The following is a 23,892-nucleotide window of genomic DNA, read 5'->3' on the forward strand; positions in this document are numbered from 1 at the left end:
GGAATGAATGATTATTAGGTTCTTGTTGTTATAGTAGGTAATATCTTTTTTCTCTGGGGTCAAATTTGTGTAATCCACATCTCTGCCAGGTTACTGGCCATCCTATAGTCTCACTACCACTTTTTCCTCTCTCTTTTAAATGGACATATCTGGGGAAGCGAAGTATGGACAATTCAATAAGCATGTCTCCACAGGATAAAAATGTGTGCAGGTCTGCTAGCTGCTGAAACCACAGAAGCCCTAGATACCAAGGACCACCATTGTACAGTCCCAGACTCTGAGGCATTCTAGCTGAGGTGTCCTGTGACTGATTGATGGGACAAAAAAGAAAAATAATCTAAAGTAAAATGCCTCTAAGTATGCTGGAAGTGGTGGCTCACACCTATAATCTTAGCACTTTGGGGGGCTGAGGCAGAAGGATCACTTGAGGCTAAGAGTTTGAGAACAGCCTGAGCAGCATAGCAAGACCCCATCTCCACAAAAATTTAGCCAGGCATTGGTGGCATATGCCTGTAGTTCTAGCTACTTGGGAGGTGGAGGCAGGAAGATAGTTTGAGGCAACAGTGAGCAATAATTGCACTATTGTACTCTAACCTGGGTGACAGAGAGACCCTGTCTCAAAAATAAATAGCCTTTAAGTAAAATTTCTTACTCATTGAACAAATTATAATCATTGATGTACATGTACTGTCCCTATGCACCATGCACCATTTGCAATCACACCTAAATAGAGAATACAGTCAGTTCTTTAATTCATGGAATCTATGTAACATCTAAATGGTAGCTAAAGTTGACACCATTATGTCCTGCAATAGTATAAAATGATTATTATGATCTAGTCCTTATGCCAAGGACTTCTTTTTGTCTTATCATTAATGCTATGGAGCAAAAGACTTCACCATCTGATCTGTAGGTAACAGTTTGTGCTTCCTTACTTCTGTATCTCCACCAAAGAGAGTAGTTAAGCGATTCTTGGAGATTTCATATTTACAGCTAAATGCTATTTGGATCATGTATTTTTATTCATGCTGAAAGCTTTTACTTTTCCATTATAAAATCACAATCTTTTTAACTCCCAAGAACCAATGGATGAAAATTGCTATGAACAAATGAAAGCCCGACCAGAGAGAGCTGTAAATGAGATGCAAGAAGCCTCCCCATCTGCACAGGTAAGTTTTTTTGTGTATTATGGGGTTGAGTTCAAGTCTAGGTTGAAGCACATATGCATATTTCAAGAGTATAAGAGTAGTATATTTTGATACACGTCCTGAAATACGAAATTTTGCAATCTGAATCAGGTGTCCAGTGCTGGGACCTGAGCTCTAAGGGTAAACTCAGAGGCAAGTAAATGGAACTGTAACCACACTAGAGTCAAAATTGTGTACAGTCACAAAGGCAATAGATTTGAAACGAAAAGTGGCATTATTCCTAAATAATTAAGCTTTTTCTTTCAGATGAAAAGAATTATGTGTATCAGAGATAAATATAAAACTTGCTCACAAGACCTAGATGTCAGGAATTCATGAGAAGGGGGGTTAGTTATAAGATAAATTAGCTAGATATAAAACATCATATCCCTATTTTAAAAGGCAAACGACTAAGTTTTAATACAAGTCCTATCACTATAGTCTTATGGCAAGAGATTGTGAAACACAGCTAATGTGGGCATAGGCAGGACAAAAACCTAAGCAGAAACATAAAAACCCAAGAAGAAAAGGATAGTTTCTCCTTTTCCTACCACAATCAGTTCAACATTCTCAGATATAGCACTAATTTCATTAAAGCCATTGACAATTCTTAGCCTACGTGCTCCTGAAGTGTATAAATTTCAGTTAAAATAGTCTTCTTTCTTTTCCTCCCAGACCTTGTCTCTCCAATTATATTCTTTCTTGCTTCTGCCTAGAAGTAGTAATAGGGTCAGCATTTCCTAAGCAATTCTAGGTATTAGGCCTTGTATTACCTGCTTTATGTGCATTATCTCCTTAGATTCCTATGAGGGAGGCAGTATTATCATTCCCATTTTACAAATACTTGCAAAGGATGAAAAACTTGCCCTAGAGCACCACAGGACTAAGTAGACAGAATCCAAACTTATGTCTGATAGAAAACATTCTCTTCCCTAAAATGAGTCACATCTTGGAAACTTCCCAATAAGGTAGAGTTTTTCTCTTTTTCTTTATATGAATCTTCTACAAAATCAGATTTCTTGAAATTTACATTAAGAAATCAAGATGTGGTGAGGTTTGGGAAAGACAGTCACCAAATCTGTCATCTGATTTTCCATTAATTATAAGATGTATTTTTAGATAAAAGTATGAAAAATCACATGATATAATCTGCTAAATCCATGGAAATAAAAAGTTCCCAAAGAAGGTTGAAATATAACCATACACCATCTGAAATGTAGAGATTCACAGCACTTTAATTATAAAAGTACTAAGAATTCTGAATAGAAGTTACTATTTAATAAATATGAATTGTACAGGCCAGCTTTGAGCTGAATTTGGCTTTCACATAGAAATTATGCAAAGCTTCAAAATGTCTTTAAAAGTCTGTTCTTCTATACGTTATATATTTAGAGCTACTTCCAAGGAAATTAGTCCATACTGTATTATACTGTTTCTCATAAATTTAGTTTCACAAATTAGAAGTAATCTCTTTATATTTGCTTAATTCCATTTCATTAGAATGATCATTATCATGAAAAAACACTATTCAGTTTGTTGCTATAATACTTTGCTACTTTGGCCAATCACAAAAGCATAAGGTATCTACAATATTATGCATAAAGCTTGATAGATAAAGCATTTCTTTGAAAAAATATAAATAAGCTACTTGCCCTTTTATAATGATTTATATATTTCAGAAAGTGTAATTGTAGTATCCCAGTCTACTATTAATTGTGAAGAGTTAATCAGGAAACCTAATGATAAAATAAATTCACAATAGTTCCCATGCCCTACAAAATTTGAGGGATACATGTATGAGTTTATTCTTCTTCTCTTCATGTCCAAATCTCTAATTAATCTCTCCCTTCCCTCTGTCAGAGATATCCTCTTTCCTTTCCAAAGCCAAAACTCTTACTCATGCTTTTAAACATTTCTCCTAATTCTTTCAGGATCTTGCACCTTTTTTTTCTTCATTTTCCATTTTTGTCAGTTTTTATGGTTTTATTTAGACACAAAATGTGTTCGTGAGCTGCCTATTCATTTTCTTCACTGCGCATCCTGGCACTAGGATTTGTAACTCTGGTGGCCAACTGGGTTGCTGTTTCCATGATGGGTTTGCAGTTCTTGGCGAAAACATTATGAGCAATCTCAGCTCAGTAAGATTTGTTGCATGTCACCAGAACTTCCAGCTCTTTGATGTTGTAGACCAGGAAATTCTAGAAGCCACTGGGCAGCATGAGCTTTGTTTTCCTGTTACTCCCATAATGACTGCTGGGCATCAAGATCTGGCCCTTGGATCTTGTATGAACCCTGTTATCAATACCTCTGGATTTCCCACAATTATACTTAATTTTGACAGACCAGTCTGACTGGTGCCGGATAAAGTTCTTTGTCCTCTTTTTGACAATCTTGGGTTGCACAAGGGGTCGGAGGACAACCATGATGCTAAGTAGAAGATGGCCGCCACCTCTGTAGGCAGCACCAAGGAAGAGAACTTTTCCATCTTTTCTTTAAATGCATCATTACTATTTGCCTACCAATATGCAAAAATCTCCCCAATATTTAAAAAAAAAAAAAAAAACTACTTCCTATTTTTCCTTCCAATTTCTGAACTGGTTCTTACCTTTCTTTACCCCTATGTACTCAACCGAAACAGCACTGTAGAAGTCTCAACTGACTATTAAATGTACAATGTATGGTTCTTTCTTAGGACTTACATTCTTTGAACTCTGTAGCACTTAATAACAGTGACTGAGTGTTGATCCAACATGCATTGTTTGGGATGCTTTCAGTTGTATAGTGCAGAAATCAAATTCAGAACACTTTAGCATAAAAGGAGATCCAAGGGTGTATTTTGTTTTGACATGATTGAATATGGGGGTACTCTCCATTTTGTCTCATGAAGTTACTGATTTTATTATCAACAGACTTCTATTATCAACAGACTCTTCCATTAAGGCTGGGCCAGCCACAGGAAGTCCCCATTTTTTTTTTCATCTCAACCTTAGGGAAAAGATACCTTTTCTGTCCTTAAATGTGTGTATGAATCCTAAAGGTATCATCTAATTGGCTTTGCTAAAATCACATACCTATTCCTGGGACACCCCCTGTTAGCAGAGGGATGGGTGGCAACTGATGGTTGGTCAAATTTAGGTCACATGCTTAGTCCTATGGTATCTTTGGGGTACAGCACTCTAAATAGCAGCCTCTTCAGAACCAAACAGAGGAGAGAAATTTCCCAGAGAGAATTTATCAAAGGAAGAGGGATGGAACAAAGTAGTAGACAGACAAAAAAGATAGGCACCTTTTTCTGTTACTGAGTGCATTTCACCGACGTCTTTCCTATCTGGGCAAAGGCAAGGCAGATAAAAGCACCAGGTCTGTACAGGAAGCAGTGAAGTTTCTAGTTGGCCTGGAATACAGAGTTTATGTACGGGAGTAGAGGGAATCACAATTGAAAACACAGAGTAGTGTCAGATATGGAAAACCTTAAATGACAGAATAGGAGATTCGGACTTCAGTCTACAGGCTAAGATTTGGAGGAACAGGATGGTGAAACATGAAAGTTGTACCTCAGGAAGATAATTTGAAAACAGTATATGGGACATATGACAGAGGAGAAGAGACTGAGCAATGATACCAGTGAGGCAGCTATTGCACATATTCTGTAAAGAATATTTGACATTCCACTCTTGGCATGAAAATAAGTGCCAATAGGATGATTCTTACCCCTGCAGTAAGGGTTTCGTTAATCCAAATGTTAGAATTTTGGCCTAGTTTTAAATGTAAACTCTTAACACAGAAATAATTTATTCAATAGTTGCCCTAATATTTTAATAATTTTAATTATTTAATTTTAATAATTTTAATTATTGAAAAATTTTAATAATTTCTAGTAATTATAACACCACCTACCTTTTGGATGGTAGTTATAGCTTCCATATATATTATCTCCATTTGCTAATTATGTCAAAACTGTGAGATAGTTATTACTACTGTTACTTGATAGGCAAGAAAATTGAAGCTCAGTATAGTTTCTAAAACTGACCAAGGTCTCATCAGTATAAATGGCAGAGCTGAGATTCAGTCCTAGGCTTTCCAGCACTGAATTCAAGTCTTGCCTTCAGCCTGTTGCTTCCCCAAGTTACCCTACTCTTCTGTCTTTCTTATGCTAGTATTGGCCCAGCTCTAATCCAGAGAAGACCACTTAATCCTCTTGGATATGAATGGATATTTCCAACGTCCACCTAAATTGAGCTCAAAGAGGATCCGGGGACAGACAAACAAGAAGGAAATAATAGGGAAAAATGCAAATTTTAATTCTTTGCCCAATGCTAGTCGTCAAAGTGGACACTGCTATTTTTACACTTCTGAATATGAAAAATTGTGGACTTCATGGGTTTCATTAAATAGCCAGTTACAAAGCTCATGTAAAGTAGACCTCGTGATTTGTTAAATTCCTCCCTATCATGCTACTTGTTCCAGTTGCTCTTACCAAGTAGCAATACAAGAGGTATCTGATGTGGAAGTAGAGGTGCAGTAGGCAAGAGTCAACCTAAAACGTTCATGTACATTTTTAGTATAAGAAATAAAAATCCAGGAAAAAGTTTCATCTAAGCTTTTTCCCCCAGCTCAATTGTCAGTTAACAACTGATTTTTGTTCTGTCATCCTGACAAATTTTGCAAAACATGGTAGCAGAAGCCAAGAAAACAAGTTTCTTGTTTTTCATAGGCCATAGAAATTTCCAGAAGTTTAAAAACAGGCAAATAATAAAAAATTAATATACCTTTATTTTAGGTGATTGGTGAAACACAGATGTTCTACGCCTCTCTTGATCACAGCTTTAAGGGGAAGCGGAGAAAGCCCAGAAAACAGAATACTCACTTGTCAGACAAGGATGAAGATATGCAGTTACATGCAATGGATGCCAGCATTTCTAAGGCCACTTCAGTCAACAGTTTCTCACCAGAAATCCAGGCAATAGAAGAAAACATTCATGATGATCCCATCAGACTGTTTGGATTGATTCATGCTAAGAAAGAACCTATACCCTAGCTGGACTATGATCTGGAGCAACGATTTGGCTCTTATTGGAGATGGTTGTTAGGATTCCCACATGACACAAAATGACCTGGTGCAGGGTCTTATTCAGAGCTCACACTCATGTACAGCAAATGTAATGTCATGAAAATTAGTTACGTCAATTCACTTAAAAGTGCTTAAATAGTAAAATGTAGAATAAAATCCAGTTTGCAAATGAGCCTGATAACAATGTTACAACATCACAATAATACCTAATACTCAGGGAAATAAAATTTTTTTAAGCATATATGTGTTTTGAAACAACATGAAAGAAAAAAGCCAATGAATGATTTAAAAACTTTTCTCCTTTCTCATCAATATGAAATGGTCCACAATTGGAAGAAACTTCTGATTGAAAAATATAGGAGACATTAAAATACATCATTAGGTGGTTTATGCTTCTTAGGAGGTATTTTTCCCAAATGGAGATAGTTTCACTAGTTCAAAAATTATTGTAAAATTAATGCATGCTCCTTGCAATAATAAACAAATATCAAAAAGAATTTAGAAATCCCACTAACCAAAGATAATCACTATGAGAAACTTTCTATACATTCGTCTAGACATTTTTCTGGGCATGCCCATGTATATACATTGGGTTTTTTATTTTTAATAAGAAGGATATTTTATATTATTTAAACTTTCTTTACCTAGCAATATACTGTGGATTTATTTCCACTGTTACATTTAACTATATCTAAATATAGTTATATATCATAATTTTTATTTTTAACATCCCATTGATGACTTCATCAGAATTTATTTAAATAATTTTGAATGACATTGATCTTGTTTCTAACTTCTATGTTTTGCTTTTACAAACAATATTGTAAGGAATTCTTCTCCACATGTCTGGATACTTGTTTAATTTTTTTTTTTAGGCTAAATGCCTAGAAAAGGAATTGCTATATTAAAAGGTATTCGTATTATGAATCTCCTTAGGACAGTTTCTGAAAGGTCAAGAGGTGGTCCAAAATGTGCATCCAATTTAAATTCTGATAAATGTTCCTAAGTTTTCCTCCAAAACATTATTTTTTAAAAAAAACTTTTATATTTTTCCAGTGAGAAAGGGTGATTAATTAGGGCTTATGATAAATATCTTTAATTTATCATAGTCTACATCCAAATGATACAGCACTTTGATATAGTACTGTATCTTAAAACAATATATTTCTATTTCTTCCTTTCTGGCCTTGTGCTATGGATTTTATATATTTTATATATTGTTATTTTTCTCCTTAATTGCCATTTTAAAAAAGATTAAAATAATAAAAATTATCTTCATATGTATCCATGTAGTCAAAATGTCTAGAACTCTCCAGTATTTTGTATAGACCCAGGTTCTGTTGTTGTATTATTCTTCAGCATAAAGGACTTCCTTTAGCGTTTATTGTACTTCAGGTCAACTGGTGATGAATTCCCTTAGCTTTCATATGTCTGAAATAGTCTATTTGTTTTCATCTTTGAAAGATATTTTTTGGCAAAAAATTTCAAGGTTGAGTTAATGTTTCTTTCAGTAATTTAAAGATGTTACTTCACTGTCTCCTCACCTGTATTGTTTCTGATGAAAAAGCTACTGTAATACTTGCTTTTATCCTTCTGTACGTTATAATTGTTTTTCTGAGATTTTCCTTATCACTGTTTTTAATTTTATTACAATATTATGTATTGGCATGTTTTTTCATGTGTCTGAATTTAAAACTTTGAGTTTTTTGGTTCTGTTTTACAGTTCTCATCAAATTTGTAAAAAAAAAAAAAATTATTTCTTTAAATATTTTTTTATATCCCTCCCTTTTCAAGTTTAATTACTTGCAAATTCTCCCACATTTCACTGATCTGTTTCTTTTATTTTCACTTTTTTTTTTTTTGTATTTCATTTTGGATAGTTTTCTTGCTATATTTTCAAGTTCACAAAACTTTTCTTCTTAAATGTCTAATCTGCTATAATCCCAGAAAAGGTATTTTTTGTCACAGATACTTTAGTTTTTATTTCTATGAATTCAGTTTGGGTATTTTAGCCCCCATCTTTTCTGTCTATATTCAACATACTTAATCTTTCTTCTAACTGCTTAAACATATAGAATACAGTTATAACAACTGCTTTAATATTTTTATGTACTAATTCTGTTATCTCTGTCATTCTGAATGAGTTTCAACTTGATTTGTGTCATAGGTTGCATTTTTCTGTCTTAAGATGCCTGATAATTTTTGATTGGGCAGAAAATATTGTGAATTTTTCTTTGGCGTTGAATATTTTTGTATTCCTATTTTTGAGCTTTGTCCTGAAAAGTATCATTACTTGGACACAATTTTGTGATCTCTTAGAATCTATCTTTTAAATGTTGTTAGATAGGGCCAGAGCAGCTTTTAGATTAAGCTATATTTAGCCTGATACTAAGACAAAACCCTTTTTACTACTTAGTACCAATATCCACAAATTATGAGGTTTTTCAGTATGGCTATTGAAAACAGAGGCTATTCTAAGCCTCACGTGAGCCATGGGCACTATTTTATTTTTTCACGTAAGTCTTTCCCTAAGTTTGGGTGGTCTTCTTGCTTACATGCTCTGACCAGTATTCAACTGAATATTTGAGGGGGATCCTTTATGTATCTCCAGAGTTTTCTCAATGTGCAGCTCTCACTTCTCTAGTACTCTACATTTTTCTGAGATCAGACCAGATTGGGCACATTCAGGGTGGTATGAGCAGTACTCTACCTTTTTTATGTGTCTTGACCTGCAACTCCATCTCCTCAGTTCAGGAGATAATATACCTAGGCTCCCTCTAAATGCTCCAGGGCCTAAAAATGATTAAAGCCATATACAATAAAACCACAGCAAACATCATACTGAATGGGGGAAAACTGAAAGCATTCCCACTTAGAACTGGAACCAGACAAGTTTGGCCTTTATCACCATTTCTATTCAACTTAGTGCTAGAAGTTCTAGCCAGAGCAATCAGACAAGAGAAGGAAATAGAGAGCATCCAAGAGGGGGCAGAAGAGGTCAAACTATCGCTCTTTGCTGACATTATGATCTTATATCTAGAAAACCCAAATTAATCTTCCAAGAGACTACTGGAACTGATAAATAAATTCGGTAGTCTCAGGTTACAAAACCAATGTACACAAATTAGTAGCATTCTTACACACCAACAACAGTCTGAGAACCAAATCAAAGACTCAATTCCCTTCACAATAGCAACAAAGAGAGTAAAATACCTAGGAATGTATTTAACCAAGGAGATGAAAGACCTCTACAGTGAGAACTACAAAACAATTAGGAAGGAAATAGCAGAGGACATAAACAAATGGAAAAACATACCACACTCATGGGTCCATAGAATCAACATTGTTAAAATGTCTATATTACCCAAAGTGATTTACAGATTCAATGCAATCCTATTAAAATACCAACAGCATTTTTCAATGCTTTGTATAGAACCAGAGAAGACCCCATATAGCCAAAGCAATCTTAAGCAAAAAGAACAATCTGGGAAGCATCAATTTACCAGATTTCAAGCCATACTACAAGGCTACATTAACCAAAATAGCATGGTATTGGCACAAGAACAAGGACATAGACCAATGGAACAGAACTGAGAACCCAGATATAATACCATCCTCATATAGCCATTTAATATTTGACAAAGCAGATAAAAACATACACTGGGGAAAAGAATCCCTATTCAATAAATGATCCTGGAAAAATTGGATAGCCACATGTAGAAGACTGAAACAGGATCAGTACTTCTCACTGACATCAACTCATAAGGGATAACAGACTTAAACCTCAGGCATGAAACCATAAGAATTCAAGAAGAAAATGTTGGAAAAATTCTCATAGAAATCGGTCTAGGTAAAGAATTTACGTCAAGACATGGTCTGAGGAACAACCAGAGCTCCTCTGAGTATCAGTTCTCTTTGGATAGAGAACATTAACAGCAAGACCCAGAGCCTTGATGAATGGGTCTGGCAAATGCTTCAGCTCTCAACCAGAGCCAGAAAGAATATCCATCAACTGTCCAGTTCTCCAAATGAAAAGAACCAGGTCCTGAGGCTCAGATCCATTTGTCTTTCCTCATTTATTGTCATCAGTGTGGGGAAGAAAGAAAGATCAGAAACTCGAGGTCTGGCTGCCATAGTCTTCACAATATTGGAGCTTTAGTTTCAGTAATTACCAATAGAGATTCAAGCATCAAGATACCTAAACTCTGGAAGCTACTGCTTACTCTTTTCCCTATTTTTTTTCTTTGTTACACTCAGCAAGCAAACAAAATAGTATGTCAACAAAACTGCTCTCAGAATACTTCTAAGTTTCTAATTTGTCACAGCAAATTGCCATACTGCAAACATGACATTGAGGAAACTGAGGTCCAAAGAGGTAAGGTTACTTGTTCATGGATGCATATCCGTATCTCTCCTGGTCTGGGATGGGCAAACACGAAACTAGCACAGGCAAAAGATAGTCTTATTTGTTCAATGGAACTGCAAGTTTTAAAGCTGAATTCTTTCCTTAGACAATCCCATGGCTCTAGTCTTTAATTTTGAATTACCTTACTATTCCCTTTTGTTGTGTGCCTCTCTATGAAAAACCCTGTATCCATACATCAGGGCTTCTCTAAATCCCTAAATTGAGAAATGTGGAATTACTTAAAAAGACAATTTTCATAATTCCTTCACCTGTTGAACCTAGTTGGAGGGAAGGGGTTAATTACTGTGGTTATTTTTCAAAAAATTTTTTAATTTGGGAAAATATTTTTCCAGAAGAAACAGTCTTAGCAAAAATTACCCACAAGACAGGCACCTATGGAAGATATTTTTCTGTATTATGATTAGCCTGGATTTTCTGAGATTAATAAGAATTTATGCCAAAATAAGTTTCTTGACATAGTCCAATATTCCCTTGTTTTGGATGGTGGGAGTGAGGTTCAGAGATAAAATTATATGATGTAAAGATTCAAACTCATTCAATTAAAAATTGAACTCCCTTGTAAACAGTATAACTAACTGGTAGTCAAAGCAAAATCCTATATTTAGAAATGGTTCATAATCTTTTAGAGCTTGTCAGGATCTTAAAAAATAATGTCGTCCTTGGCCAGGTGTAGTGGCTCATTCCTGTCATGCCAGCACTTTAGGAGGCTGAGGCAGGAGGATCACTTGAGCCCAGGAGTTCAAGGCTGCAGTGAGCTACAGTGGTACCACTGCACTGTAGCCTGGGTGACAGATCAAGACCTCATCCCCCCCAAGATTTTTAAAAAGTAGTCCTATATTTCTGAAGAAATAAAAGCCTAAGAGTATTGAGTAACTCACTCAAAGGCAGACCATAATTACTATGCAAGTTTCATGGCTTCCTAATTTACTCTTCTTTCCAATTAAGAACTACTGACACGACATAAAACAAAATAAAGCATAAATCTTTCTATATTACTACAAATGAGTAAGAATAAACACAAACATTTGGGAATATAAACATGTCTGATTTTCTACATTGATAAAAACCATTAGCTCACTGATCTACTTTTTAAATTCCTGAAGGTTCATATGTCATTCAGCTTTTATATTTGCCATTGCATTTAATACACTCTATGCTACATAACCAGGTATGTGATATCTACTTAATGACTGAAAATTTGCACCCATTTTATAGATCTAACTGAAAAGTTACATATCTAGCTTGAATTATTCACAGCTGTGTAGAGATTAGAGACTAAGAATCCTAATTAACTAAGGATTCTAATTAAGAACTAAGAATCCTAATTAACCCTAGTAGACTTTCCATAACCCCTAACACCTGTGCTTGATGCAGTTTATACTTGTCAAATGATGCTACTATTGTGCCCTGTATTTTCTATGACTCATTCCAAGCCATGATTGTCTTGAACTCAAAGCCACTTTATTACCTGCAAGCTAGGCAATTGATAGATCTTGATACAGAATTAGAATTAGATAAGATTGCCGTTTAGGAATATTGCATACTTTTTGACAATGCTGGAGTGTTGGGTACTAAAGTGTGTGGGATCTCCCATGAGATCCATATATATATATATTGTTTTTATGACATCGTAGTTTATGGTTTTACAAGAGTAAATATAGAGCATGATAATTTCCTATAAGCAGAAGAAAACATCTGCTTAATATCCCTATCACTTAAGGGGTGGGTATTTTGAAAACTTTTACTCAGCTATGGGTTTCAAAGTATAAAAACATTAGATTAAAAATTTAACTTGAAATTATGTAACTATAGTTGGAAAAGACTATAGAGATTTTGTCCAAGTGTCCTATTTAACATGTGGGGAAAGCCTAAGGTCCATTGGTTCAAGGGTTACATTATAAAGAAGAAGAATTAATAAAGCGTTATACAATATTGCAACTGAAAAAAGAAACTTCACTGAGTAAACTGGTATAATTCATCTCATTTAGAAAATGTATCTGGTCATTTGAAATAGTAAAAACAAACCTATGAGCTTGTGGATGTCATATAGCTTTAGAGGGACATTTGCTAATAGTATAGTCTACAAATTGAGAAAAAAAATGAAAAAACATTTAGGGGACTCCTATGATTTCTTTTTTCTACCTTGCTACCAGCTGGGAAATAGCTTTTCTTAAAAAACAACAAAAACCTGCCTGTGAAAGGAAAGGGAAAGCCAGAGCCTACCTGCCAAATTACCCTACACTGTATGGTCTTGAAATAGAGAAACTAAAAGATTCCTTCCTCAAAAAACCTTCTTTTTACATAGCAATTACAGATTAATTTATGAATCTTAAAAGATGGATAAGATTATTGGTTACCAATAAAAATTCATTCCAAAGTAAACAGAATTTATGAAGATGATCCCAAAAGCAATCACAGCAACAACAAAAATAAACAAATGAGACTTTAAAAGCTTCTGCACAGCCAATGAAACAATCATTAGAGTGAATAGACAATCTACAGAATTGGAGAAAATATTTGCATGCTATACATGTGATAAAGGGCTGATAACTAGAATTTATGAAGAACTCAGACAAATCAGCAAGAAAAAAAAAATCAAACAACCCCATTAAAAAGTGGGCAAAGGACATCAACAGAAACTTTTCAAAAAAAAAAAAAAAGACTAATGGCCAACAATTATATGAAAAAATGCTCAACATCTGTAATCATCAGGGAAATGCAAATCAAAAACAATGACATATCACTTATCTCCAGTGAGAATGGCCTTTATGAATACATCCCAAAACAACAAATTTTGGCATGGATGAGGAGAGATAGGAATACTGATACACTGCTGGTGGGACTTCAAACTAGTACAACCTTTATGGAAAGTAGTATGGGGATACCTTCAAAGAACTAAAAGTAGAACTATTTGATCCAGCAATCCCACTACTGGGTATCTACCCAAAGGAAAAAAAGATTCTATAAAAAAAGATATCTGCACTCAAAAGTTTATAACAGCACAATTCACAATTGCAAAGATGTGGAAACAACTCAGGTGTCCATCAATCCATGAGTGGATTAATAAAATGTGGTATATGTATACCATGGAGTACTCTCAGCCATTAAAAACATGGTGAACTAATAACTCTTATATTAACCTGGATAGAACTGGAGCCCATTCTTCTAAGTGAAGTATCACAAGAATGGAAAAATGTATTCACCATTAAATGGATACTAATCAATCAACATTGATGTGCACATATGGAAGTAACACTCACTGGATCAGGCAGGTGGGAGGGGGAGGAGGGCATAGGTAAATTCACACCTAATAGGAGATGAGCTTGTAGCTTTGACTTGGGAGGTGCAAAGGCAATTTATATGACCAAAGCATTTGTATCCCCATAATATTCTAAAATAAAAATAACTAATAAATGAATACAATAAAAATAATTCTGTGGTTTCAAAAATCAAGGGTGACTTGTTTGAGTTAGATGTTATTTTGGCTCTTATAATAAATATATATAACCAAAAAAATTAAAAGTAAGGGTGATTAGTTTGGACATATGTTTTAAATCTCTCTGAAGTATTGTCTTAATTTGATTAACAGAACAGACAACTTATATTAAGACAGAAAACCTGAACATCAAAATTGAGAGAATGGAATAAGATAGAACATAAATTCAACAGAGGTGCACTTCTAAATGCTTTTTGCTATTCCTTTAACCTCTTCTGAAGAAACTACCTTAACCACTCACAGCTGTTAACTACCTGGGAAGTCATGTCTAACTACATCAAGGGTGTATCTGAATCAAGTTAGTAGATTCATTCTTTTTTGAGTTTCAATAAAACTTTATAAGATCAAGCCAGATGTAGCTCAATGGCCATAGTTGGCTAACTACTGCAAAGATTATTTCATTAAGCGTTTACAAAATGCTGATATTTTAATCCTGTCATTCTTTCTTCATTTCTTAGCTGGAATACACCATAAGGAGAAGACAGTAGATTCCAATCCAATCTGTATACAAGAGACTGGACAGTGATAAGAGGGGACAGAGCCAAAAGGTTACCATGAGAGAGAACTAGAATCTTGGAAAGCAAGGTGCAACCACAAGGGGCAGAAACTAAGATTAAGCACAAGAAGATGGCAGAGACTGGAGTTCAAAACTCCATAATTAATCAGGCTAATCAGACAACAATCACAACAATGCCAAGAAATATTTATTGAAAACTTGCTAAGTGCAAGACACTGTGATAGTGCTTATCTGCATACCTTATTTAATCACAAATGCCCTAAATTATAGATGCTATTATGTTCCTAATCTTACAGATGAAGAAATAAAAATTGATAAAGATTAATTTATTTAATTTTACACAAATAAATTGCTGATTCAGGATGTGAACACAGGCAGTCTAAGTCCAGAACTTTCTCTGTAGAGTAGCTGATCTCTAGAGTTGGTTCCAAGCACTCTAGGGCTCGATTTTTGGATTTTCATACACTCTAATTATAATCTACTTTCAATGCTATACCTGGATTTCTGTTATTTAAAGTCAAAAGAAGCTAACTAAAAGAAATTCTTAAAATAATAATAATTTATGGCAGCTTTGATATAATAAGAGACACTCTAGGAAGAATTCAGCTATAAGCCACTTAAATGACAGTCTGTTGCTTTCAATAAACACATCTTCTACAATATTTTCATATTAAAGTCTTTTTACAGGCAAGTATTTTATCAGTGCTACTTAAAGTGACTTAGCTTTTCTTTATCAGTCTTGTGGTGGAAAAATAGAGGTCACACTGAGTCGACTTTGGAGCTAAAGTCATGGTCACCATCCATAAAAGACAAAATCTAAAACTATAATTTATAAAAAAGAAATTCCAACATTAAAGTTAAAACCTAGTTTTTTTATCCAATTTTGCCTAATTTTGTCTGTGAGGCATGAAAGCTATCTCATTTTGAATTAGGGAAACATTTGTTATTTAGACTAAAATGGAAAGAGAATGAAATAAGTCTCTATGTTCTCAGTCACCTCTGATGCAATGGACAAATCCCTTAAGATGTCAGTATCCATCCTTACCCTTGAGAGTCAAGTAGGTTTTTTCCTCATCTGCATTGATTGAGAACATAATTGATAGATTTAACTGAAAAAATTGGGTCATGTGAAGAATGGGAAAAAGTACCATAAACATTTTAACTTAAAATGTATAAACATTTATTTATTTGTTACTTTTATTTCACCATATTATGGGGGTACAAATGTTAAGTTTACACATATTAACCCTTTCATATAGGCCCAAGGCCTTTCCTTGAGTAGGTCTATAATTGGAAGGTCAATGCCATTTTTCATGTATAAATATCCCTTTCCCTAAAACATTGTTGACAGTCCCAGTTTTAGTTTTTTTTAAGGTAGGAAAAAAGTTTGTGCTGAAAACTAACTGCAGCATCCCTCTGAATTTTTTACTTTTCTTCCAAGACTTTCACAGATATTTTACCCCCAGCTAAATTTGCAGCAGTTTTTGTTTTTTTTTTTATTTTTTAGGAAGTCACATATATTGATTCTTTGCAAATCATTGGAATTAACTTTCACAGAAAAAGTTCAATTCATATTTATATTTATTGGGACACAATTTTCTCATGTAATTGCAACAAATAAAGCTAGTATAATCAAATTTAGGGACAAACACCACAGACTCTTGGGAAACATACAATTCTGGTGGGGGAAGAAACTCAGCAGGTTATAAGCCACAAGTATTTTTCATGCTGTGGTCAAAACTCAGTATGTCTATATAAAGAAAGGAGAGAGTCTCACATAAGTAAAGGTCAGTTAACAAAGCTTTTACATTATAAATACAAGTCAACTTTACAGAATGTATCTTAGAACCCTGGAAGGACCTCCACACCAAGTTTTTATAACATAAGCAGTAGTAGTATATGAAATTCTCCATTAAAAATAAATTTTGAATTAAAAAATCAAAGTGCAGTAATGTTTAAGTTTCAAAATATTAAGGGGTACAATTTTTTTTGTTACATGGATACCTTGTATAAGGCTTAAGTCTGGGCTTTAAGTATGCTCATCACTAGAATAGTGTTCATTGTACCTGATAGGTAAGTTTTTACCCTTCACCCCATCCCACCCTACCCCCTTTCTTGGTTTCCAGTATCTTTTACATCTCTTTGTGCCATGTGCCCAGTGTTTAGCCCAATTATTAAAGAGCACATGTGATGTTTGTTTTTCCATTCCTGAGATACTTCACATAGGATAATGGTCTCCAGTTCTACCCAAGTTGCTGCAAAAGACTTTCATTCTTTTTTATAGACTTTCATTCCTTTTATACATACTCCATAGTATGTATATATACACACATTTTCTTTATCTAGTCATGAATTTATGGGCACATAGGATGATTCCACATCTTTGCAATTGTGAATTGTACTATAATAAACATTCAAGTACAGGTGTCTTTTAATAAAATGACTTCTTTACCTTTGGGTAGATACCCAGTGGTTGGATTGCTAGATGAAATGTAAGTCTACATTTATTATTTGAGGAATCTCCATACTATTTTCAATTAATGTACTAATTTGCAGTCCCACCAACAGTGTAGAAGCATTCCTGTCTCTGCATCCATACCAGCATCTATTGTTTTTGGACTTTTTAATAACATCCATTCTAACAGGGATAGGGTGGCATCTCATTGTGGTTTTAATTTGTATTTCCCTGATGATTAGTGATCTTGAACATTTTTTCATATATTTGTTGGCCATTTGTTTATCTTGTTTTGAAAAACTCCTATGCATGTCTTTTTCCCACTTTTTAATGGGATTGGGTTTTTTCTTGCTGATTTAAGTTCTTGGTCGGTTCTAGATATTAGCCCTTTATCAGATGTATAGTTTGCAAATATTTTCTCCCATTCTGTAGGTTGTCTATTAAACTCTGTTGATTATTTCATTTGCTGTGAAGCTTTTTAATTTAAGTCAATTTATTTTTGTTGTATTTGCCTTTGCGGTCTTAGTCATAAATTCTTTGCATAGGCTATGTCTACAAGAGTTATTTCCTACATTTTCTTCTAGAATCCTTATGGTTTCATGCCTTACATTTAAGTCTTTCATCCATCTTTAATTACTTTTTGTATATGGTGAGAGATTGGGGTCCTGTTTCATTCTTCTGCATGTGGCTATCCAGTTTTCCCAGCACCATTTATTTTTCTTTATTTTTATTTCATCATATTATGGGGATACAAATATTGTTAAGGTTACATATATGGCCCCTACCACCCTCCCACCCCCCTCCGAGTCAGAGCTTCAAGTGTGTCCATCCTCCAGGTGGTGTGCATTGCATTCATTATGTAAGTATACACCCAGCCCCTCCTCCCTCCTCCCACCCCCCCCAGCACTATTTATTGAATAGGGATTTTTTTCCCTAGTGTATGTTGTTTCCTGCTTTATCAAAGATCAGTTGACTGTAGGTAGATCATTTTATATCTGGGTTTTCTATTCTATTCCATTGTTCTATGTCTCTACTTTTATACTAGTACTATGCTATTTTGGAAAACTACATACTCCTATACCTTATGAACATAGATGCAAAAATCCTCAACAATATACTAGCAAACTGAATTCAATGGCATATCAAAAGGTAATTCACCATGATCAAGTAGGTTTCATCCCAGAGATGCTGGGATGGTTTAACACATGCAAATCAATAAATGTGATTCACCACATAAACAGAAACAAAAACTAAGACCATATGATCATCTCCATAGATGCAGAAAAAGCATTTGATAAAATTCAACATCCTTTCATGATAAAAACCCTCAACAAACTAGGCATAAAGGACCACACCTCAAAAATCACAAAAGCCATTTATGACAGACCCACAGCCAACATCATACTTAATGGGGGAAAGTTGAAAGCATTCACCTTAAGAGCTGGAACAAGATAAGGGTGCCCATTGTCACCACTTCTTTTCAACATAGTAATGGAAGTCCTAGCCAGAACAATAGGGCAGGAGAAAACAATAAAGAGTATCCAAATCAGTAAACAGGATTTCAAACTATGGTTTTTCCTGATGATACTATCTTGTGTCTCGAAAACTCTAAAGAATCTACCAAAAGACTCCTAGAATTAATAAATAAATTTAGTAAAGTCTCATGTTACGAAATCAATGTACAAAAATCAGTAGTATGTCTAGATGCTAACAACAGTCAAGCTGAGAGTCAAATCAAGAACTCAATACCATTTATAATATCTGCAAAGAAAATAAAATACCAGGGAATACACTTAACCAGGGAGGTGAAAGATCTCTACAAGGAGAATTATAAAACACTGATGAAAAAAATCACAGATGACACAAACAAATGGAAAAATATCCCATGCTCATTAAATGGTAGAATTGACACTGTTAAAATATTCATACTGCCCAAAGTGATTTACAGGTTCAACGTGATCCCCAAAATACTAGCATATTTCTCAGATCTAGAAGAAAAAATTCTATGCTTTGTTTGGTACTAGAAAAGAGTCAGAATAGTGAAAGCAATCTTAAGCAAAAAATAAAAATAAATAAATAGAAGGCCCCACATGGTGGCTCACCCCCTGTAATCCTACCACTCTGGGAGGCTGAAGCAGGAGGATCACTTGTGGTCAGGAGTTCAAGACCAGACTGAATAGGAGGAATCTGAGCAAGAGCAAGACCAGACCAGCCTGAATAAGAGCAAACTGAGCAGGAACGAGACCCTGAGTCTACTGAAAATAGAAATAATTAGCCAAGAACTACTAAAAATAGAAAAAATTAGCTGGGCACGGTGGTACTCACCTAAGTCCCAGCTACTCAGGAGGCTGAGGCAGGAGTATCGCTTGAGCCCAGGAGTTTGAGGTTGCTGTCAGCTAGGTTGACACCATGGCACTCTAGCCCGGGCAACAGAGTGAGACTCCGCCTCGAAACAAAACCAAACCTTAATCTGGAGGCATCATATTACCGGACTTCAAATTATTCTACACGGCTAGGCTATAGTAACTTTTGTAGTTGTTGTTCAAACCACAAGGGGGTTTCAGTCAATGCCCAATTGCTCATTGCACAAAGATCTGATTTTTGAGGTCATGAGGATTGCCAAGGACAAAAGGAATTTTTAATATGATAGACATCTTTTCAGGAGAATGGGAGAAGCTGCCTCAAATCTTTCTCCCTGTCTAAGGGAGATCAAGGGCTTTTAAAGGAGAGGTCATGTGCTTTGAGGCAGGCTGTGGTGTATTTCACAAGGAGCTATATGCATTAGGTCAGCTATATGCATTAGTTCAGCTTAGTTCAGCTATATGCATTAGTTCAGGGACCAGTTTCATGGAAGACAATTTTTCCATGTATGGGGTGGAGGTTGGGGGAGGTGACAGTTTGGGGATGATTCAAGAGCATTACATTTATTGTGCACCCAAACCTCTCTGCTAATGATAATCTGTACTTGCAGATGTGCCCCCTACACTAGCAACCTAGATCCTTTACATGCCCACTTTACAGTAGGCTTTAAGCTCCTATGAGAATCTAATGCTGCTGCTGATCTGACAGGAGGCACAGCTCAGGTGATGATGCAAGTGATGGGGAACGGCTGTAAATACAGATAACAGGTTGGCTTACTCTCCCACCATTCACCTCCTGCTCTGCGGCCCAGTTCCTAAAAAGCCAGGGGCTGGTACTGGTCTGTGGCTTGGGGGTTGGGAACCACAACATTAGGGGCAAGATGTGGGGGGATGGTGAATATTGGCCAAGAAGTCTGCCTTTGGAATCTTAGCTCCTTTGTCTTGCAGAAAATCTACCATTTCTGGGAAGCAATTGAGAAGTTCAAGTAGTCAGTTAAGGGAAAAGAATATAGGGGTCATTGAAATTTGTTCATCGGGGCAGTCAGTTATATTATCACAGCAATACTCATAAATGGAATTTCTTAATACTATTATGAAGTGAACTATTTTTCAAACACTGAACAATCTATGTCATATTTAAGAAACAGCTCAAAAGTTCAAGTAGTTACGGGAGAGGATTATATAGGGGTCATTGAAATTTGTGTAATGCAGGAGGCAGTTACATAGTCTTTCTAGAAAGCACTGGGAGATAAAAAGGAAACTGGGACAAATCAGTTGTCCTTCAATTTCCATTCTCCCATTCTTCCTAAGTATAGCATCTTGACTTTTAGCTGGTGATCAATACAGCCTTAACTTCTTTTCAGCTTGACTAAACTTTAGACAGATTTCTTCCTATGTGCCCCTGACCTTTCTTTTCCTAGAGAATTTACTTTAAAAAAAGAAACCAAAAACTTGTCATTGCAAATTCTTTTTCTAACCCCTTTGAAATGTATATAAGTCTCCTCAAAAACCTTTAACCAATTTTATGACCCCAGGAATGTCTTTCTTAAGAACCTGGGAACCATCTCTTTGAAATGTAAACTCTGTAGGAAGATAGTAGCATAACCTCCCAGTCTTCCTGGGAGGGCAGAAGGCAGAAGCCTAACTTCAGTGAGTGCCTTGTCATACCATCTCCTGTTATTGAAATAGAACAGAATTTCTTCTGTGTGAGACTAATTAGCAAACATGGGTAACCTACCATTACTCTCACTCAAGCTCTTAAAGACTCTCTAGCCTCTTGTTTCAGTGGAGTTGAGTCCATCCTCTCTCCTCTATTACAATAGTCTTGAATAAAGTTTTCTTTGCCTGCTTAACTTGTCTGGTATTTTTATTTTTTTGCTTTAATACCAGATGCATAGTTACTGGAACAATGTTCCCTCTGTAGCTTTCTGTGCCCTCCTTTGGCCTTCATCCCCAGCAGCTGGAATAAAGATGTGTTGAGTGAAGTTTGAACAGCTGTATTAAATCACAGGATAGAACCCATGGGCTGAGGATGGCAGAGAAAAAAAGATTAAAAGTGCTTAAGTCCCTAACACATGGAACATCTCCCCAGCCTTGGACCACTTATCCCCAGACTTCTTTAATGTGACAGAGAGATTTGTTTTATGGAAGCTATTGTTATTTTGAGTTTTCCCTTACTCACAGGTGGACCTAATCTAACTAATGAATTGTTAACAGGGAGAAGCCTAAACTCTGAAAAATAATTTAAAGAGGTTTATTCTGAGCCAATGTGTGTGATCACATCCAGGGAAGCCATGCCCAAGGAGACTTGAGCAAGTGGTTCTAAGGCAGTTGGGTTACAGTTTGGTTTTATACATTTTAAGGAGACAGGAATTGAAGGTAAAATCATAAACCAATACATGGAAGGTGTGAACTAAAATAAAATTTTAAGGCTCACCCCCCACCAGCTGACTAAATGGACCCCCTAGGGGCCAAAGGATTATCCTAAAACTAAATTGCCTGCCAGGAGGAGGGAGGTCAGACATGCCTTATGCCCCCCCTCCCTTCTTGGAAACATCCTTTGTAACCCATTAACAGGCCTAAGAGTATGCAAGATAATCCTGCAGGTCCTCAATTTACACAGCAATTCTATGTCCAGTGGGTTATCTCTGATAACAGCTCCTTATATTGACACATTCCAAGCCTTTAGACAAAGCTTCTTGTGTTTAGGCAATTATAAACCAAAGAATCTTTAAACTCACCTATAACCTGTAAGCCCCCCACTTCAAGATGGCCCACCTTTTTGGGCCAAACCAATGTATGCTGCCCACGTATTGATTTATGACTTTACCTATAACCCCTGTCTCCCTGAAATGTATAAAACCAAACTGTAACCCAGCCACAGCTAGTCCACTCACTCAAGGCTTCTTGGAAGTGGCTCCAGGTCATGGTCCTCAAACTTGGCTTAGAATAAATCTCTTTAAAATTATTTTACAGAGTTTGGCTTTTTTTCTGTTGACAAAGGTGTATGTTGGTTTGGTCCAAAAAGTCAGAACATCTTGAAGCATGGACTTATAGGATATAGGTGGGTTCAAAGATTCTTTCATTTGTAATTGGTTAGGGAAATAAAGCATCATCTAAAGGCCTGGAATGTTTTAAGATAAGGAAGTCTGTTAATCAGAGACAAGCCACAATATAAAGTGATCTGTTAAGCAAATTTATATCCTGCAGATGATTTAACCTTTTTCCCTACATGGCCGCAGGTCCTGTTAATAATTTCGTATCTTATACTCACAAAGAGTCTATTTTGTCTGTCTTGTGATCTCTATTTTAGCCTTAATGCTGGACAATCATTGTATCTAAACTCCAAAAGGGAGAGGGTATAATGAGGCATGTCTTCCCTTCCTGGCCAGACACTCAGGTTTTTAAGGTTTTTCTGGGGGTGGGGAGGATATTAAGATTTTATTTCAGTTTACAATACCCACAAATATCTTGCTTTTGTTTTTTAGTTAATTTCTCTTAAAGGGATAATAAGGAGTGTTAAAATGGTATAATGTGGAGTGAAGTAGGGCTGGCAAAATGAGATTCACTGGTATTTTTCCATTGACTGAATCTGCTCCAGACCACTCAGAATTTTCTTAGAGATAAAAGAAAAGTTGGTATTCTCTCAGATGAATATGAAAATTTCTCACAAATGCAAAAAATTGTTTTTTCTTCATTAAAATTTAGAATATTTTATATATAACTGAAAACTAAATTATTACAGTTATTGGTTACTCTATTCATAAGTTCAGAAGAAATAAAAAGAATAAGATTGTAACTTAAGGAGAGCACTTAAAAGAAAATATTTGGTAATATATATAAGTATTTTAAATCAATATTAACCTATTTTTAAGAGACCAACAATTCCTTGGTTATTTATGCTTTATTTGCTCTTTAAATCTTACTACCAAATTGTTAAAGACTGGCCAGGTATGGTGGCTCATGCCTATAATCCTAGCACTTTGGGAGGCCTAGGTAGGAGGATCCCTTGAGGCTATCAGTTTGAGACCAGCCTGAGCAACATAGCAAGACCCCATCTCTATGAAAAATAGAAAAATTAGCTGGGTGTGATTTTTTTAATGCCTGTAGTCCCAGCTACTCGGGAGGTTGGAGCCAGAGGATCATTTGAGCCCAGCAGTTTGAGGTTGCAGTGAGCTATGTTGATGCCACTACACTCTAGCCAGTGTGACAGAGAAAGACCCTATCTCAAAAAATATATTGTTAAAGATAATATCACTTACCACATTTTTAGTTATCAACTTGATATCAGTCTGACCTAATTTACTCAACCTCAGCAGGTACTAGAAGACAAGGTTCCAGCAAAGATATGAATAAAATGGCCTGCAGAGTTCAATTCTT

General features: G+C 35.5%; 1 protein-coding gene and 1 pseudogene across 1 annotated transcript in view; one reads left to right on the forward strand and one right to left on the reverse strand.

The window, feature by feature from the left end:
* TRAT1 (T cell receptor associated transmembrane adaptor 1) overlaps window positions 1-7,973 on the forward strand; it is a 31,708-nt gene extending 23,735 nt beyond the window's left edge. The window contains exons 5-6 of the mRNA XM_012777208.2: window positions 1,081-1,169; window positions 5,968-7,973. Of these exons, the coding sequence (XP_012632662.1) occupies window positions 1,081-1,169; window positions 5,968-6,225 (347 nt within the window). The 3' untranslated portion in view covers window positions 6,226-7,973. The remainder of the gene's footprint in view (window positions 1-1,080; window positions 1,170-5,967) is intronic.
* LOC142873295 (large ribosomal subunit protein eL32-like) lies at window positions 2,173-3,708 on the reverse strand (annotated as a pseudogene).
* Window positions 7,974-23,892: the final 15,919 nt, after the last annotated feature.

Source organism: Microcebus murinus, chromosome 1 (genome assembly GCF_040939455.1).
Source record: "Microcebus murinus isolate Inina chromosome 1, M.murinus_Inina_mat1.0, whole genome shotgun sequence".
Taxonomy (NCBI): domain Eukaryota; kingdom Metazoa; phylum Chordata; class Mammalia; order Primates; family Cheirogaleidae; genus Microcebus; species Microcebus murinus.